Consider the following 14,858-nt stretch of genomic DNA (forward strand, 5'->3'; position numbering starts at 1 on the left):
GTACATATTCTGCTTTTAGGTTGCTGGCTTGCCTGTGGTCCTTACCACCATTTGCCACCTGTTTCAATTTCTCACCTTTATTTTTTTAAAATCATCAAAACAATACTCAGGACAAGGTATAATTTTAATCTGTGCCCCTTCACTCCAGCCAAGTTGACTAAGCAACTTAGAAATAGATAAAAGCAGAGCAAACCGGAATACACGTTTTTATGGTGTACGGGAACAAATCAACGCGTTCAAAGGTCAGGCAACTACTCTGACAACCACTTTCCTGACTATATATGGAAAGTAACCATACAAACTATCAGGTATTATTAAAGCAGCTGTGCAAGTGATAAGCCATGAGCACTCTGATATTACATGAAACTACTTAGTACAGCTCAGAGCACCTCCATGCACACCGTCTTGGCTGCTGGCCAGCATATCAACCTGAATAATGTTCATACTTCACAGTTCATGAAGGTATCAAGGAATACACGTGCATTCAAATGCCTTTATCATCACCTGTGCCTTCCTGCAGGACACAGCTGAGATTTAACTGTGGTCACACTAACCACATGGGGGAACACCTCATACACATCCACAAAGCAGATGAGCCCCAAGAAAAACATTAATTCTACCTCAGAATGATCAACAGCAGAGGGAAGTACAATTGACATGCTCTCGTGCTCCGTGACTTGCTGGTCCAAGGCCAAGTCACTCAGTCTCTTGAAATAAACACATTGACCTGCCAAGGTGTGTGGTAAATAAGCAATGGAAGCCAAAGAAGATAGAGGCCTGGGTGTGGAAGAATCATGCAACTATAATCAGCAACAGGACTGCCCAAGTTGTGGGGGAAAGTAACATCAGCTTCAGCAGAAATCTTGGTACTGCCACATACACTGGACGTGATACTCAGCTCTATTTGTCTGTATGAATTTCTCCCTGAGTTCTGTCTGCAGGCTACAAGCTCTGCACACCTAAGAATCACTTCACTGATATGAATTCTGCATTAGAAGAGAAAAGACAGAATGGTCTTAAGGCACACTGTTTTCATTAGCAGTGAGTCACTCTCTCCAGCTGGATGACAATACACCTGCTCCTCCTCCTGAGGCTCAAGAGACATAAAAGTATAAAATAATGGGATGAGGAAGAAACAAGGAGCTGAATTAAGAGTCTATTGGGCTGCTAATCATGTGTTCAAGAAAAGCAAGGAACAAAGATGGGTGTTTCAGTTGGTGTTCCTTTAGAGGATTTGGGAAGGGCTAGGTTTCAAGAGTGCCCATAAAAATGTTTTTATGGGCAGCATCTACAAGACTTCTTACATCCTCACAACACAATAAAGTTGTTATTACGGGCAGTCTTATAAATCCACTGTAGCAGGAAGAACTCAATGATATCGTCAGAAGGCAGCAGATGGGGCTTTACAACTGGAAGGGAAAAAAAGTCTCCTAACTTCACTCCCAGTGAGCAGGGATCAGGAGATCTCTCCAGTGAATCACTGTAAGTACTTATTACAAAAAACAAAAAAACCCCGAATTACATGCTTGATAAACACTTAAAGAAACTGAACCACAAATTTATACAGCATTCTACCTATGAAAATAGAAGCACTTCTAGAATACCTGTATTAATATGAACTCACCATTGACTCAGGAGACTTCCAGGCAGAAGCACTTTTTTTCCCCCATTAATCACCTTGTATGCCCCACTTAAGCTTTGCCAACAACAAAAAAGTCACCCTATGATTCAATAAATGTATTTCTTAGGATTGGAAGCTAAGGAATAATATAGCCTGCTCAAACTCTCCTAAGATCCCAACTGATATCTTGCTATCTTTCTTAAATTTATTAGGGATGACACAGTAATTTCAACTCTACACCAAATTAGCAAGTAGTGCAATTTACACCTTTCTTAATGTAATCGTTGTCTCAAACTTAGAAGTTTACATTCAGAATACTGTTGTCACAATAAATAATTTTTTAAATTAAAATTGTGCAGAATATTTTGTGTTCAAAATAACACTGATAACAAAATCCAGACATACTCGGTCTTCCTGGACCATTGAAGTTCTACCTAACAACACATGTAAAGCTGCACGGTTTCTTCTTTCTCTCTAGGAATGACTCTTGAAAGACTAGTATTTTATAAAGTCAGCTGGTAGAAAACATTGCAATATATGTTGACAAACAAACTTCAATTTAACTCTGTTATGTTTTGTAAAGTTTCTCAAAGTATTTCAGGTCCTTCCCATGTCAGCAACCTTTAAATGGTCAGCAGAATTTTTAATGAAAAGGCATACCTATATTTTGCAGGAAAAAAACAACCATCCAAGAATGAAAAGTTAGTAAAAGGTTTCCCCAAAAGCACTCACCTGAAATGAATCAGTAATTAAAATGCACACACTTTGTGGACTGTTTTACATGCAGGAGACAGAGCCCTAGCACAGCGGAAAACAGGCAGCAGAATTGGAACAGCCCAGAAACAACACTAAGGCAAAGTCCATAAACAAATGCAGAAGGAGTTGTATCTCCTAATGAGGAAAACAAAGCTCAGGCTTCACCTTCCCCTCAGGCACGCTGCCCCTGCTATTCCTACCTAGACACAAACCCCCTTATTTTATCTTTTTACACTCTGAAGCCTTGCAAACTCGCTACCCGGGTAGCGCCCGCGGGCGGGTCCCAGGCTGTGGCTCACCCGCCCGGCTGCTGCCGCGCACCCTCCGCGCGGTCGGAGCTCTCCGCGCGCTGGGGGATGCTGCAGCGGCCCTTCAGGCTCTTTCCTAAAACCTTTCGCACTTCACGCATCTAAACGCGCTCACTCCCTCGAAGGGACGTAAACACAGAGTAACACACGCTAAAAGTGAATAATAATAATAAAAAGTAACAGGAATATTTAAAATATTGTTTAAATGCGCTCCCCGCCGCTACCCACAGGGAGGGGCGCGGAGTCCCCGCACCTGCCAGAAGGCGCCCTCCCGCCCGCTAAGGGAGCCGGGCTCCCCGCTCACCGCGGACAAGCCGATACGGTAACACCGGGAACCAGCCCCGCCGCCCCGTTCGCTCTCTACTTGCCCGCCGGCCACTGGCGCCCCGCTCGCTCCCTACCTGCCCGCCGGCCGTCGCCGCCCTCACTGCCGCGCCGCCCGCCGGGGCCGCCGACACCTGCTGCCCGCGGGGCGGGCGGACGGGCAGCACCGGCGGCCAATGGGAGGGCGGCCGGGCCGAGGCGGGGGCCGGTCTGTGGGGCCCGAGGGAGTCGCCCTCACTGAGGAGAGGGGCGCAGCGGGTGGGGTGGGTGTCCGTGAGCGCCCGAGTGGGGGTCTCTCAGTCAGCACTGAGGGTTCCTCCTCGCCGCCCCGCAGGCCGGGGCCGCTCCCCCCATCGCTTTAAGCCTCGCTTTAAGCTGTGCCCTGAGGGTCCCCTGGAACCGCGGTCCGCTCCCTGTCGATGGCTGAGCTCCGGCAGCCCCTCAGCTTCAGTGCCGGGAAACGGCTGTGGCTCGGCCCCTGCTTTGGTTGTCACCTATCCGTGCGCTGCCCCGCGAAGGAGAGCCCTGCTGGGGCGGCGAGGCCCCCGCGGGCGGCCATTGGAAACCGGGCGCTGAGCCGCCGTGGCCGCGCTCGCCTCTTGTAGCGAAGGGGTTAAAGCTGAGCCGCGCCACTGGGGGGCGCAGCCGCCCGCAGGACAGCGGAGGAGTTTTGGGTCCTGCCAGACGCCGTCGCGCCGTTCCCGCCTCAGCGGCGCGCGGCCTGTTTCAAAGCGGAGCCATGGCTGAGCAGGGCCTGGAGATGGCCTCCATGATCCCGGCGCTGCGGGAGCTGGCCAGGTAGGACCGACCCAGCCCCCCCTGTGTGTGGGGGGTAAGCGTAGCCGGCCTCGGTATCAGTGTGTGGAGTGGGGAGGTGGAAAAGTAGGTTCCTTCCTCACCGCTGTGCGAGGTTCCCCGGGGCTGGGCCTGTGACTTCCCCTCATCCTGGGTGCCTTCTCCTCTCGCCACCTGCCTGGCTTGTTCCTTCCCTCCTTTCTCTCCCTTCCTCCCTCACGGGGGACGCTGGTAGAACCGGGCAGGAGGGGCGTGTTGGTCTGCATAGCACCCCGCGTCCTGGGGACTTGCCTTGTGTTTGTAGCGTGGTGTTGGGTAAGCGACCCCACTTTTGGGACAACAGAATCAAACGATCTTGAAAAGCTTTGGTTATAAAGTTTTAATGGAAGCATCAACACCGCAGCTTCGTTTTGTGGTAGGCAGCTGGAGGGACAATTGTGTGTTAAAGGTCTGATCTGACTAGTTATCCATCATCTTAGTCACCTGAGAAATTGCTGTTGACACCTCGTATGCAGGGTGTTGGTAGTTAATCAGTTCAGTTATTTTGGTTAATTCCAAAAGTGGAGCGAGCATTTATTTTTGTTGCACCAAAGCTGGTTTGTTGCTTGGTAGTAGCATATGTATAAATCCCTTAATCTGCCAGATGTAGGTTTAATATATATCAAACATAATTGCATACAAAAATTAAGTGATCTTCAGGACTTCATGAAACTTTGTACTTCTGAAGAACAACTGAAAACAGGAACAGGCAATATGCTGGTCGCTAAAACAAGAAATAAATTTGTATTTCTTTTTGAAGACTTCTAGAAGAAAAAAATAATCAGTGTCTAACATTCTGTTGTTGAGATAGACTTCAAATAATTATTTAGTATTTTAAAATGGATAATGTCAAAATAATTTATTTTTAATTTTAGTGCCAGTCCAGAAGAATACAATACAGCTGTGCGCAAACCAAGACAAATACTCTGCCAGTTCATTGACAGAATTCTTACAGATGTAGATGTTGGTAAGTGTACATCCCGATTTTTAAAAATTGTTGTCTGCTTTATGCTTTCAGTAATTCCTGCCAAAAACCAAAAAGTTACAACTCTCATTTCAACAAAGATTTAGGAGTTGAATACAACACTTCTCATAACTTACTTTTTAATAAATTCTACAATGAAGTGTTTACTGTTATGATATCAAGTAACTTAAGTCGGTTCTAGGACTATAAATGCTTGCAACGTTGCAAATCAATTGTATCATGTAATATTATTGTTCATTGAGATAGATAGTTTGCAAGTCTTAATACCCACAAGGTGTTTCAGAATTGAAATACTTTAATATAAACAGCTTTATTTTCAGTTTTAGAATTCTAACAAAGTCTTGTTTTAGTACTTCTTAAATAATGTTAAGGTTCCAATTACTACAGTAATTTAACAACAGTTTTCTTATTATGAAATCCATATGGTACAAAATTATAATTTGTAGTTATCTGTACGTTTGTATCAAGGAGAATCACAGTATGGGTTTCCATACTGTTTCCAAGGTTTCATGTAGCTGTCTCAGTAAGACTGATATTTTGTCTAGTAAATTGATCAAGTATCATACCCACATTGTTCTCCAAATGATGTGGTTTTTAATTCTATTGTAGTCCTGAAAGGGACAATTGTGTGTTTAAAAATGAAATTGTTAACTGTTTGTTATTCTTCACTCATTAAACTGCTGGTTATAAGACTAACTAAATGTTAATGCATGTACTGTTATGAATAATATTTAAGCTGAGTAATTTACATTTTTCTTTGTACAGTTTGGTGTCACACAGCGGGTTTATAATATGCATGAAATCATTATAGTGAATTAATAAAGCACACTCCCAATTGTTAATTATACAGTTTTAATACTATATCATAGTATTTTACATTCTTTAGGTGTGAACAAAATTTGTGAAGTTGATTTATTGCCATGCTAATTCAGAAATGTGTCTCCTTTTCTTTTAAAGTTGCTTTGGAACTGATTAAGAAATCAGATTCACAGCCAAGCTCTGTGATGTTGCTTGATTTTATTCAACATATCATGAAATCTTCCCCACTTATGTTTGTAAGTGTGGATGGAAATCAGGAGGAAACTGAATGCAGTTGCATTGGTAAGTTTGCTGAAAATGTTTATGTTGAAGCTTGGTTATTTTCAGGATTTATTTTTTTTTGACAATGGCATCATACAAAAGAACAAAAATAGGAAAAAGGCAGATTCATAAGTTCAGCATTATGAATTTATAAGTGAATATTGTCATAGACTTTTAATATTGTGAATGCAGTTGTGATAATGAAAATTTTTAAGGACAGAGTTTGACCTTATTCATTACCATTGCTTTGCGGTATTTCCTGGTTCATGTTGATGTATCTTGTACAGATAATCATTGCCTGAGGGTGTTTTTGACAGAGGAAAAATGTCTGGAACTACCCAGAATAAAATGTCTGTCCTTTTTCCATGTCCCACTGCTGTCATGCACGCCATTTTCTTCTTCAACCTCTCCTTTTCTTCTTTTTCAATAAGGTCTGCTGAAGAAATATCCCAGTGAGGGCTCTCTGTTTACTAAGTCTATGTGCATTTATCTAAAGGAGTTTTCTTTTGTTTTACTGATGAGCAACCTGCTCTCAAAGAGGTGCTCGTAATAGGAAGTTTTGGGTTTCATATTAATAATTTTCTGGTTTTTGTTTCTTTTTTTTTGTCCTAGAATTTAGTAACTGGATCATAACAAGGCTTCTCCGAATTGCTGCAACTCCAAACTGCAACGCATTGCACAAAAACATCTGTGATGTCATTTGCTCTTTACTTTTTCTGTTTAAAATGAAGAATTGCTCCATTTTTGAAGTACTAACAAAAGACTTGCTACTGCTTTTCCAAGACTTAATCTTCCTGCATGAAAGAGATGCACAAAAGCATCTTTGGGGAGATGTACTGGTCTGGCCAGTTACTGTAAAGAGATTTTCAAGCAATACAAGTGACAATGTGGGATATTTAAGATTGGCACCATTACAGCTGATGGGTATGCCCAATGTAGAATGTTTGGAAGTTATATTAATGTCTATTCTGACAGATATTGTTGCAGATGTGTTTTTTGTAAGACAAGATGTTATTCTCTGGGGGATAGGCTGCTCCCTGTTGGAGTATGGCACTCCAAAAGTTAAAGTTTTGGCAGTGAAGTTTTTAGTAAAATTAATTCATTTAGGAGGGCCTCCAGAACAGCTGGCCAGTGTTTTCTTCACAGTTTTTTTTGGAATTCTACAGTCAGTACTTGAAATGGATACTGAAGAATCAGAACTGTTTGGAGAACCGTTCTTACAGTTGGTGAGGACATTGTTGCCTTTTGAAGCAGATTCTTATAAAAATATTGAACCTGTCTACTTGAACATGCTACTGGAGAAGCTCTGTGCATTGTTTGAAGGCAATGTGTTTAGGTGTCTTCAGTCTGAAAAGCTGAAAGCTGCTTTTTGCCATATACTGCAATATTTTCTGGAGTTTGTTCCCACTGGCTATGAATCTGCCTTACAAGTAAGAAAAGTCCGTATCAGTACCATATGTGGAATTTTTGTGAATGTTCTTGGAACTCAGGAAGAACAAGAGGTAGGTTAATTTTAAACGCTATATTTGTCATGTGAATAGATAATATACAAAATCCTACATCTATACAAAGAAGAAAATCTAGGAAATACTATTATTAGTTGCATAATTACATTGATACTCCTTGTTTTCTCAGCTATATATTCTCAGCTATTAATGGCTTTAAGCTGGGGGGGAACAGATTTAGACTGGAGATTAGGAGAGGGCGCTTCACTGTGAGGGTGGTGGAGCACTGGAACAGGTTGCCCAGGGAGGGGGTTGAGGCCCCTTCCCTGGAGATATTCAAGGTGAGGCTCGATGAGGCCCTGGGCAACCTGGTCTAGTTGGGGGTGTCCCTGCTGACTGCGGGGAGGTCGGACTAGATGACCTTTGGAGGTCCCTTCCGGCCTGGACAACTCTATGACTCTATGACTTTGAGAAGTAAGGCATAATATACATCATGGTACCTCTGCTGTTGTTCCATCCCAGTATCTGGTGAGTCCACTTTATACAGCATTAAAAACACAAACGGAAGAAATCTTTCAGGAGCTTCATCAGAACCAGCTAGATACTTCTGATACTGATGGGTGGAGCAGCAGCAGTGATGAAGTTCCAGAGAAAAAGCGACGGCTAAGCCTACAAACAAAGCATCCAAAGAAATCACCTACACCAGTAATGTATGACACTTATTCAATAACTACTTTTATAATAATTTGGCTAGTGAATAATAACAAATGACAACTTTTTTGAGGCAGTTTCTTCATGCCATCCACATTGAAAGATCTTCTGGGAAAAGTTCTAAATGGTATTTTGAAGGATCAGAATCTACAGATGATTTCTAAGCCAAACTTCTGACAAAGAGACTATGTTTTTAATAAGTTCAATGTAAATTCATTTTTACACACTGAGAACAGAAAAGCTGAGAGAATAGATAGAGAAAGATGGAATTACGTATGTGGCTATGCAGTTGCCCTGGACATGCTTAAAACAGGTTTAGTTAAGTCAGGTCATTCTCTGATGATCAAAGCCAGCTCTCTCAGCCTCTGGTTGTGCTGTGTTCCAACTCCTGATTATCTTGGACTTGCTCCAACATGTTGATCTCTTTCTTCTATTTGGGCACACAAAACCGGCTCCAGCATGCTGTACTGCAGGTGTGGGCTCATGATCAGCCTTTGCTCTTGATAATACAGCCCAGTATGTAGTTGATCTTTGCAACAAGGTCACACTGCTCTTAAATTCAGCTTTTCCACAAGTCCGTTGGGTCATTTTCTCCAAAGCTACTTTCTAATCAGTCAGCCCTCAGGCTGTTCTGTTGCATGGGGTTTTTTGCTCTAGGTACAGGACTCTTCATGTGTCTCTGACCTTCATGAGGTTCTCGTCAGCCCAGTTTTCCAGCCAGTTGAGGTCCTTCGAATAAGTAGCATTGCTTTTATTCCTAGAGCTACCTGTGTCATTGTAGAAAGGAATCAAGTTAGTCTGGCATGATTTGCCCTTGGTAAATATGTGCTGGCTGTTCCCAGTTGCCTTCTTGTCTCTTATGGAGCTAGAAATGAGTTTAAGGAAGACTTTTTCCATAACTTTCCCAGGGACTGAGGTTAGGCTAGCAGCCCCATAGTTCCTTGAATCCTCTTTTTTGCCTGCCTTGAAGATTGGTGTAACGTTTGCCTTTTTATAGTTGTCAGGAGCCACTCTGGTCCCCATGACCTTCCAAGGATTGTAGAGCTATACCTTTCTAGCCTTTCAGATAAATCTGATTTGTGTCGTACTTAACTTCAGAGTTAGTATCTTGTTCTCCCTAAGAGCATGATTAAGCTAAAGCTTCGTTTGGTATTTTCCTAATCCTGTATCCAATGTGGATTAGCTCAGTTTTTGCTGTGGTGATTTATCTTTTCTTTAAAAAAAAGAAAGGTATGTGTTGGAAAATAATTCATATGGTCAAATTACAGACTTAGTCCCATAAACATGAAATTGAAGAGCACTCTATGGAATGCCGTCACAAAGAAAGCTGCATCCTTAATATTTATCCTTGAGAAAAATATTCTGTCAGCAGATGTTCTTCAGACTGTGGAAGGGATTGCTGTAATGCTGCGACTGGCTGCTTTGTGCATAGTTCATTGTTCCCCTCCAACAAGTTCTGCCAGGTAAAGGTACCGAGGTGAAACTTGTGAAATCAGTAGTTTCTTGTAACTTTGCCTATGATTTGTGTGGGTTACTTTAATCATATAATGCCCATATATCAGGACAAGTATTGGATAAGTCCTGTATGTTTTGAAGTAGTACATTTTCATAGTAACTTTGCTTACAAGCAATACAATATTAGATGTTTATAATCCAATGCATTGATTGTGTGACTTATATTTTAACAGACTAGATCATGAAGTAACTCATCCGTGTAACTCTGACACATGTAAGAATACTCCAAACTCCTCAGACTCAGTGGAGAATATACAGTTCACATGGATTTCCTCTGATTTTATCACAAGAGTAGTAAAAGCCTGCGGAAACCTGTTAGAGGCAGCTACGCAGATTGTTAACCTAGAACAAGTGATTGACCGAATAGTCAAGATCTTTGATGCTTTGCTGTATGCACAAGGTGAGAAATCCTTTAAACTAACATGTCTTTTATTGGATTTGTAAATTAGGAATGCATCGGATTGAATTGGTCTGTTGTGGTAGAGGTACTGAAATGACAGATATTGTGTTAGAACTCCAATTCCTGTACAAAAAGGGTTAAATTTTAAAAAAAGAGCATCTCTGTTTAGAGAACTTCCTTTGTATTCCTTTTTGAACATGATTTACTAATTGTTGTCTGCACTTCTATTGATTTTTATCTGAACAAGAGACTACATGGGGATAGTGAATATGCTATAATAAGAACGAAATGAACTTTTAGCAGTTTTCTTATTAAAACACACAGAGGCAGCATGCCTCACTCTTTTGGTTTCACTCAAAGATTTGCAAAGCTTCTGACCAGCTTCAGCAAATACGGCATGTAGGACATGTACTAAAATATTAAGTACTTGTATGTTTCTTTTTTAAGTCGCTGGTAGGATGGAGGACAGACTCTACTAAGACAAAAGTGCGAGAGTTCAGGTTGCTCGCCATCCCAAAGTCCACCTGAGAGTCTTTGGTATCCAGAGATACCAAAGTTGTATTCATTCTGCTGCTCTTATATTACATGCTGTCAGTTATTTCATGAAATTTTAACATTATTTTGATGTACCACTACATCATTGATTATTACGTGTTGAAAATGTAGGATGTGAACATATGGGAATAGTGATACTAATCTTTGTTGATAGCAAAAATACCATTTTGTGGCAAATTAAGAGCATAAGATATGTATCTGTTTTATAAACTATACAGAACTGTAAAAGTATCAGGTTTTTGTTGATTTGACTTTTGTTTTTTCCCCCTAGTGAAAATTCCACTGAGTGATCACATTCTTGATAACTTGTGTGGATTGCTGTCTCTGCCCTGGATTTACAGCCATCCTGATGATTTTTCTTTTAAGCTGTCTGCTTCTGAGTTTGATCCTGTAGTTTTAAGCGAAAAAACTGCACAGAGTTTCTGTGAGTATGTTGAAGTATATAAAACCTAATATCTCTGGAATGATTGTTAAAAAGTAAACTTTTCTTTGCTCTCTTATGATGATTAATGATATTCAAAGTTTAAATCAAGTTTATTTTGTTTTTTCTCTTTAGCACTGCAAACTCAGTCACACTGTGTGTTCCTTCTGTCTCTCTTCCCAAGAAAGATTCATCTGGATTGGAGAAAATCTATTTATCATTGGGCTCTACAAAGTCCCCATGAAGTAATTCGGGCTACTTGTGTTAAAGGATTCTCTCTCCTGCTTCATCCCCAAAGTGTGCAGTCCTGCAGTATGATTCCCCAAGTTCTTTTGTATGTATTAACGCTACTTTTCTGTCTTCATGCAAGAAAATGGACAAATAAGAAATGTAGTATAAGCACCAAAATAAATATTTATTTCATCCAGAATTTGCTAGATCTCAATTTCAGAAATCATAAGATAATCAATAGGACAGGTGTAAGTGGCGATGTTTGTGTGCTAGAATAGTGTTTGCTTACCATGTCCGTTACAATACAAGTTATTTCATACTTGTTGAATACCCCATTTCAAATGAACAAATTTAAACTAAGGAGGGGAAAGGAGATATCTTGGAGTTAAATGCATGTGATATTTGTTCATGTCCCTTAAAATCTTCCCAGTTTCTCTGCCTTTTGTATGTAGATCTTAGTGTCTTCGGTCCTATTGTGTCTGGTCTTTTGTTACTTTATAACATGCCAGACTCGCCATGCTCCGCTCTACTTCAAACCTTTAATAGACTTGAGGATAATCTGAACAGAAAAAAGATAATTGAGTGAGACAGATCTTTAAATTGTCTTAACAGTGCTTTCAGTGTAGTCAGAGAATTCAGACAATGTAGAAATAGAGATTTCTAGGTAAATGATCTATTAAAATGGGTTCATTTTTGTTTCTATTTCAGAAATCAAATCAAAGATGAGTCTGAGCTAGTCAAGGAGGCTTGTGCTGCTATAGTTGGGAAGTTATCTTGCTGTCTTTCTGGTACATTCAGTGTACAACCTTCCTTAGCAGACTCTGCTATTAAGCATGTTACTTACGATATTTTATGTAGCAGCCTTACTGTGACTTCTGCTCACGAAAAAACTGGTTCTGTGCAAGCCTGTGTTTTCAAGCCATTTCTTATTCTCCTTGAGAACAAAGTATCCAGTTCAGTAAAGCTAGGTATGTGACTTTGTTAACATTTTGCACTTCTGTATGAGGTACTAAGTCACTATTTACGTATCTTTTTCTGTTCCTTTCTTTCTATATTAGAGGGTTCTTCACTGTGAGGGTAGTGGAGCACTGGAACAGGTTGCCCAGGGAGGGAGGTTGAGGCCCCATCCCTGGAGATATTCAAGGAGAGGCTCGATGAGGCCCTGGGCAACCTGGTCTAGTTGAGGGTGTCCCTGCTGAATGCAGGGAGGTCAGACTAGATGACCCTTGGAGGTCCCTTCTGGCCTGGGCAATTCTATGATTCTATGATTCTATATGGCTTTTTCTATAGCTATAAAGGTGTTTGAAATGTTGTATTTCAGTTGATATCACTGCTAAAGTTTGATGTCGTTGTTGATAATTCTTTTTAAACTACCTTGGTGTAATTTTGGTCTATGGCTATATCTAGAAATGTAATACTTGATAAAGTCAGAATTTTAAATAGCTTATCTGGTTTGATAAGATTTACTCTTTTGATTAAAAAAAAAATATAATGTGCTTTATGACGTACTTGCATCACTGCCTTGTGCACTTCAATAGATTTTTTTTTTTTTGCATTAAAAATGTTTTTTTTCTTTCCTTCTCCAACCCATGCCACCCAGCATTTATAGAAAATATACCGCATCTTTGCAAACATCTGGATTTTAACACTGATGAGTCCAGTGTGAAGATTCTTGTTGAGTCTTTATTAAATCTAATGGAAGATCCAGACAAAGATGTAAGAGTGGCTTTCAGTGACTGCATAAAGAACATACTAGAATCCTTAGGCTCTGAGGAAGGATTCATAAAAGAGGTGAATTCATATTTATTGGGGGTTATTTTTACTAACTTAGTGTGGTTTTTGTTTCACTAATGTCAGACACTTGAAAATTACTTGTTTTGTTTTCATGTGTTCCAGCTGTTTGTTTCAAGAATGAAAGAAGCCTATACACATGCAAAAATATCAAGAAATAATGAGCTTAAAGATACCTTGATTCTCACAACAGGAGATATTGGAAGGTATTTTTAGTAGTATCTTGAAAATTGCAAAGTAGGGTTAGTTTGTGATGCAAGTAACTTTTTGTTCAAATGTAAATGTAAGATTAAATTACTTATTTGAAGGCTAGCCTTTGTCCGGAGTCCTTTGCAACAGTAATAATCTGAGTCATATGGTATATTTCTCATTTCTTCTGCTCTGTCATAGGAAGTACAGATAAGATATGCAAATACAATTACGAGTCATTTTGCATTGTGGTAATTAAAGATTCTTAAGTCATTTTATTGATGAAATGATTCTTTTTTCCTTTTTAATTCTTTTTTTTTTTTTTTGCTTACTTTGTAAGGGCATCAAAAGGAGATTTGGTACCATTTGCCCTCTTGCATTTGTTACACTGTTTGCTGTCCAAGTCAGCCTCTGTGGCTGGAGCAGCGTACACAGAGATTCGATCCCTGGCAGCAGCTAAGTCCATAAAACTGCAAGCTTTTTTCAGTCAGTACAAGAAGCCTATCTGTCAGGTAAAAAGAAAAGAGTTTGTGGTTTAGAAAGGAACGTGTTTGGGTTCTTTTTGTGTATTTTGAAAATGTTATTAAAGGTAAAAGAGCATTTTACAGGGTGAAATCTCGTAGGACAAGAAAGAGATGACTTAAAAAACAAAACAAACACCACCACCCCAAATATTCAAAAGGAATGGGAAATCTTTAACTTTCCCATGATCATCTCCTCTCAACAGTATTGCTTTTCTTTTTTATTTCCCTAGATGCTGTCATTCTGAAACAGAAACTATATAGTTTCTTGCATTGTGTGGTACCATTGCCCCAAGAGGCTATGATTTAAAAGTGGAATTGAAGTCTAGTTTTATAGGCATAATACTGACATGATTGATTTCTTCTTTTGTTATACCTATTACCTAAAGACAAAAGTACTCTTTAAAAGAAAATTATCAAAAGTCGTTTTCTAATTATGAATATTTTTTTAATAACATGATGTCTGAATCCAGGGTTGCAGAAGTGCATGATAATCCAGTTCTATCACACAGTAATAATCATAGATCTAAGTGCAATAAATGAGAAAGAAAAACAGATGCATAGAAAGAGGAGTGAAACACTTGTGTTTATTTTTAGGAAGGAAAAAAAGGGGGAAATAATACTGAATTTCTTCATGCTTAGTTTCTAGTGGAATCCCTGCACTCCAGCCAGATGGCAGTATTGAGTGCTCCGTGCCAGGGCAATGAGCTACAGAAACAAACAGCTGCTCACCAGAGAGAAATGGCTCTGGACATGTTATCCGAGATCGCCAACGTATTTGATTTTCCAGATCTAAATCGCTTTCTTTCAGTAAGTTGGTCAGACTTCTTTTTACTTTTGATAGTTGCTTTTTTGTTTGTGTGTGTGCTTGTGGATTTCTATTTTAGTCCACAATTTTTCTGTGAAGGTCACAGATCTGATTTTTTTTTATTATTTTTTTTTCCTCTAGTTGCTGTTGTTTGTTGTAGTATAGAATAGTTTGGGATTGCTGCAACTGGGAGCTCAAATACGGAGGAACAGTTTTATCAAGTTACAATGATGGCTACAGTGCTAATTCAAGTATGATGCACTGCTTTTTTGTTTGTGTGTGTGCTTGTGGGTTTCTATTTTAGTCCACAATATTCTGTGAAGGTCACAGATCTGGTTTTTTTTTTTTTTTTTTCCTCTAGTT

The 14,858-nt window shown here is 40.1% G+C and overlaps 2 protein-coding genes across 2 annotated transcripts in view; one reads left to right on the forward strand and one right to left on the reverse strand.

Moving 5' to 3' along the window:
* PLS1 (plastin 1) overlaps positions 1–3,588 on the reverse strand; it is a 43,538-nt gene extending 39,950 nt beyond the window's left edge. The window contains exon 1 of the mRNA XM_014951734.1: positions 3,087–3,588. The gene's annotated coding sequence lies outside the window, so the exon portion shown is untranslated. The remainder of the gene's footprint in view (positions 1–3,086) is intronic.
* Positions 3,589–3,748: 160 nt separating this feature from the next.
* ATR (ATR serine/threonine kinase) overlaps positions 3,749–14,858 on the forward strand; it is a 41,511-nt gene continuing 30,401 nt past the window's right edge. The window contains exons 1-14 of the mRNA XM_014951735.1: positions 3,749–3,807; positions 4,719–4,810; positions 5,786–5,929; positions 6,521–7,410; positions 7,876–8,063; positions 9,333–9,527; positions 9,753–9,979; positions 10,806–10,958; positions 11,091–11,289; positions 11,895–12,154; positions 12,787–12,977; positions 13,083–13,183; positions 13,507–13,678; positions 14,330–14,497. Of these exons, the coding sequence (XP_014807221.1) occupies positions 3,749–3,807; positions 4,719–4,810; positions 5,786–5,929; positions 6,521–7,410; positions 7,876–8,063; positions 9,333–9,527; positions 9,753–9,979; positions 10,806–10,958; positions 11,091–11,289; positions 11,895–12,154; positions 12,787–12,977; positions 13,083–13,183; positions 13,507–13,678; positions 14,330–14,497 (3,039 nt within the window). The remainder of the gene's footprint in view (positions 3,808–4,718; positions 4,811–5,785; positions 5,930–6,520; positions 7,411–7,875; positions 8,064–9,332; positions 9,528–9,752; positions 9,980–10,805; positions 10,959–11,090; positions 11,290–11,894; positions 12,155–12,786; positions 12,978–13,082; positions 13,184–13,506; positions 13,679–14,329; positions 14,498–14,858) is intronic.

This window comes from Calidris pugnax, unplaced genomic scaffold (assembly GCF_001431845.1).
Source record: "Calidris pugnax isolate Ruff unplaced genomic scaffold, ASM143184v1 scaffold197, whole genome shotgun sequence".
In the NCBI taxonomy this organism is placed as follows: Eukaryota; Metazoa; Chordata; class Aves; order Charadriiformes; family Scolopacidae; genus Calidris; species Calidris pugnax.